General features: G+C 45.2%; 1 protein-coding gene across 1 annotated transcript in view; it reads left to right on the top strand.

Moving 5' to 3' along the window:
• The first annotated feature begins 1,471 nt into the window (after positions 1-1,471).
• The window catches only part of pax2b (paired box 2b), a 46,287-nt gene continuing 42,758 nt past the window's right edge, over positions 1,472-5,000 (top strand). Inside the window, exon 1 of the mRNA XM_029699258.1 lies at positions 1,472-1,519. Within this exon, the coding sequence (XP_029555118.1) occupies positions 1,472-1,519 (48 nt within the window). The remainder of the gene's footprint in view (positions 1,520-5,000) is intronic.

Here is a 5,000-nt window from a genome sequence, read left to right as displayed (position 1 = left end):
TCCACACAACTAAGACTCCACACAACTAAGACTCCACACAACTAAGACTCCACACAACTAAGATTCCACACAACTAAGACTCCACACAACTAAGATTCCACACAACTAAGACTCCACACAACTAAGATTCCACACAACTAAGATTCCACACAACTAAGACTCCACACAACTAAGACTCCACACAACTAAGACTCCACACAACTAAGACTCCACACAACTAAGATTCCACACAACTAAGACTCCACACAACTAAGATTCCACACAACTAAGACTCCACACAACTAAGATTCCACATAACTAAGATTCCACACAACTAAGACTCCACACAACTAAGATTCCACACAACTAAGACTCCACACAACTAAGATTCCACACAACTAAGATTCCACACAACTAAGACTCCACACAACTAAGACTCCACACAACTAAGACTCCACACAACTAAGACTCCACACAACTAAGACTCCACACAACTAAGATTCCACACAACTAAGACTCCACACAACTAAGATTCCACACAACTAAGACTCCACACAACTAAGACTCCACACAACTAAGATTCCACACAACTAAGATTCCACACAACTAAGATTCCACACAACTAAGACTCCACACAACTAAGACTCCACACAACTAAGACTCCACACAACTAAGATTCCACACAACTAAGACTCCACACAACTAAGATTCCACACAACTAAGATTCCACACAACTAAGATTCCACACGACAACTAAGATTCCACACGACAACTAAGATTCCACACGACAACTAAGATTCCACACGACAACTAAGATTCCACACGACAACTAAGATTCCACACGACAACTAGGATTCCACACGACAACTAGGATTCCACACGACAACTAGGATTCCACACGACAACTAAGATTCCACACGACAACTAGGATTCCACACGACAACTAAGATTCCACACGACAACTAGGATTCCACACGACAACTAGGATTCCACACGATAAGATTCCACACGACACAACTAAGATTCCACACGACAACTAAGATTCCACACGACAACTAAGATTTCCCACACGACAACTAAGATTCACACGACACTAAGATTCCACACGACAACTAAGACTCCACATGACAACTAAGATTCCACACGACAACTAAGACTCCAATGACAACTAAGATTCCACACGACAACTAAGATCCACACGACAACTAGACTCCACATGACAACTAAGATTCCACACGACAACTAAGACCCACATGACAACTAGAATTCCACACGAAACCTAAGATTCCACACGACAACTAAGACTCCAAATGACAACTAAGATTCCACACGACAACTAAAACACATAAAACTAGTATAGGAAGACTGCTCCATATTCTGTTGATTTAAAGTCCTTCAGTCATACATGCAGACGTGGCCCATGTATACATATCCCCACCCAGGGCTTAATCTTTACTCTGTGTGTGATGACATGGTGCTTGTTTGCCTGCCGATGGCATACTTATTGCCTAGCCCACACAAGGCTCTCCACTCCTCCGAGGTGAGCAAAGAGATGTGGTTCCAACCCACCGCGTCGCAGCAGCAGCTAGCGGTCCGTTGCACAGTTGTCTTTAATTGCAGAGAAGCACGAGGAGGGTGCGCAACAATTTGCTAATGAACTTTGTGACCAGCTCAGAGAGTGCAAAGCTGCTGCACCCTATTCCTACTTAGGTGCACTACTTTTGTCCAGGGTCCAAGGGCTCTGTTCAAAAGTAGTGCACTATGTAGGGATGGGCCCTGGTCAAAAGTAGGGCACTAAAGTAGGGAAAGGGTGCCACTTGGGTGGCATCCCCAGGCTGTCCTAAATGCTGTGATAATAAACACGGGGACACTCTGCATCTGAGAGCTCTGTCTCCTCTATTCTGCCCTCCATCCTGAAGTGGGGTTCATTGTGCCCTCCATCCTGAAGTGGGGTTCATTGTGCCCTCCATCCTGAAGTGGGGTTCATTGTGCCCTCCATCCTGAAGTGGGGTTCATGTGCCCTACATCCTGAAGTGGGGTTCATGTGCCCTCCATCCTGAAGTGGGGTTCATTGTGCCCTACATCCATGAAGTGGGGGTTCATTGTGCCCTACATCCTGAAGTGGGGTTCATTGTGCCCTCCATCCTGAAGTGGGGTTCATTGTGCCCTACATCCTGAAGTGGGGTTCATTGTGCCCTACATCCTGAAGTGGGGTTCATTGTGCCCTCGATCCTGAAGTGGAGTTCATTGTGCCCTCCATCCTGAAGTGGGGTTCATTGTGCCCTCCATCCTGAAGTGGGGTTCATTGTGCCCTACATCCTGAAGTGGGGTTCATTGTGCCCTCCATCCTGAAGTGGGTTCATGTGGCCCTCCATCCTGAAGTGGGTTCATTGTGCCCTCCATCCTGAAGTGGGGTTCATTGTGCCTACATCCTGAAGTGGGGTTCATTGAAATGACCCTTGTTTTTTGCTTCCTTTTTCTTTTATCCGTTTGGTTTTTTATTGAGTGGAGTGGTTCTGAAATGATTGAAAAGGAACATGCTCATTGTTCATATTGTTTGGAAGAGCGCTTTGAGGCAGTGTAATGCAAATTCTGATAGCTTAGGAATTGATTTAGATACGTTTTGTGAGTGTATACATAAATACAACCCTGAAGGTTAAGAAAAATACTGTCATCAGAAGTAAGACAAGCACATTGTATTAACTTGTATTTATTCAGGCTAGCCCAATTGAGACCAGAGTCTCATTCCCAATACTGCCCTTAGTACAAACATTTTCTCACAAACAGGAAGTACAATTAAAATTCCAAATTAAACAAGAAGAATAATAATTACTTCAAAACCACAACCTCAACACCACAACCACAACACCAGAACCTCAACACCACAACCACAACACCACAACCTCAACACCACAACCTCAACACCACAACCTCAACACCACAACCTCAACACCACAACCTCAACACCACAACCTCACACAACACCACAACCACAACACCACAACCTCAACACCACAACCTCAACACCACAACCTCAACACCACAACCTCAACACCACAACCTCTACACCACAACACCACAACCTCAACACCACAACCTCTACACCACAACACCACAACCTCAACCTCCAACAACCACAACCACAACACCACAACCTCAACACCACAACCTCAACACCACAACCTCTACACCACAACACCACAACCTCAACACCACAACCTCTACCACCACAACACACAACCTCAACACCACAACCTCTACACCACAACACCACAACCTCAACACCACAACCACAACACCACAACCTCAACACCACAACCTCAACAAATAAACCACTACAATCAATGGAAACAACTTCCATACTCAATGAATTTATTCAACACCAGAGTCCTAAACTGTCCTAGCGGCACCAGGGAATCAAGATGCAAGGAATTTCTAGGTTATTCCAACAATGGGGTGGCACTAAAACTAAAGGAGGATTTAAATTGGTGGAGACCAGAGGGACCTCAAGAGTTAACCAATCCTGGGAGCGGGTTTGGTAGCTCATTCTCTTATAGGTTAGCAGCAAAGTTAGGTTAGTGACCTGTGGGACTTTAATGAGGACCAGTTCATTAAAGTCCCACTGCTTCCTGTATCAACAGTTTGTGTGTTTGTTTGTGTGTGCTTCCTGTATCAACAGGAAGCAGTAATGAGTATTAAAGACTGTCGCCTGTGAAAAGCATGCATGTCGTGTTTGAGGCTTCTCTCCATGGACACTCGTCAGTGTTTGGCTAGAGAGCTACCAGCCACAGTAATACACGACCATCTTTCCTCCACAATAAAGCCAATGTTTGTATTAGGCTATCATAGTATCTTCTCTGGCTTCTCCACCACAGGGCCTTGTTTCCAGGTGCCTTCCACCCAGCTGTGTTTGTGTGTGTCTTTTGTGTGTGTGTGTTTGTGTGTGTGTCTGTTTGTGTGTGTGTGTTTGTGTGTGTGTCTGTTTGTGTGTGTTTTTTGTGTGTGTGTGTCTGTTTGTGTGTGTGTTTGTGTGTGTGTCTTTTGTGTGTGTGTGTGTTTGTGTGTGTGTCTGTTGTGTGTGTTTTGTGTGTGTCTTTTGTGTGTGTGTGTGTGTGTCTGTCTGTTTGTGTGTGTGTGTGTGTGTGTGTGTGTGTGTGTGTGTGTGTGTGTGTGTGTGTGTGTGTGTGTGTGTGTGTGTGTGTGTGTGTGTGAGAGAGACCTAGCAGTGTTAGTTTAGGCTACTCCCGTGGTTATCTGGCTGACCCCTAGTGACCCCTTGGGCATGCTGTGACTCAATGGAAAGCCTGACCAGTGACCACTGGGTCACACACACACACACACACACACACACACACACACACACACACACACACACACACACACACACACACACACACACACACACACACACACACACCGCTCTGAGGGGGCGCTAGTAGTTCTGTAATCATCATGTTGCTCACTATAGCTAATCTATATCTGCTGCTGTCCATTCAGTATGGATCAAAATACACAGGGCCAACACTCTCCACCTCTCTCTCTCTCTCTCTCTCTCTCTCTCTCTCTCTCTCTCTGTCTATTTCCCTCTGTAAGCGACAATCTCCCCTGTTCTTCAAAACAAACTTTGGATTATTCCGCTGATTGTCAGTAATAGCTGGGCTTTGTAGTTGAAAAGAGGGGCTTTGACCCTCTCCTACCCCCCTATCCCCCTATCCCCCCCCCGCCTAGTCCTTTCCATTAGAAGTGAATGTGGTGCTGCTGTGGACGATTCAACAAGTGATACAAAGAGTTGACCACGTGACCTGTGTGGGGTTCTTGTCCTCTTTATATAGCTGGAATATCAAGTAGGGTGTGATTCCATGAAGGACTCAGAAACAGAGGCCCCACTTCAAACAATATCTCAATGACTATAGAAAGGACTGTTTTACTTGCATTTGCTGTCAAAGACTATCTATAAGATAGATTGTTTAGTGTTGTAATCGTTGCTGTCTTAAGTAATTATATTGTAGAAAATAGCAACC

Source organism: Salmo trutta, chromosome 18 (assembly GCF_901001165.1).
Source record: "Salmo trutta chromosome 18, fSalTru1.1, whole genome shotgun sequence".
In the NCBI taxonomy this organism is placed as follows: domain Eukaryota; kingdom Metazoa; phylum Chordata; class Actinopteri; order Salmoniformes; family Salmonidae; genus Salmo; species Salmo trutta.
The sequence above is the reverse complement of the archived record's forward strand: the minus strand, read 5'-3'. Positions and strand labels throughout refer to the sequence as shown.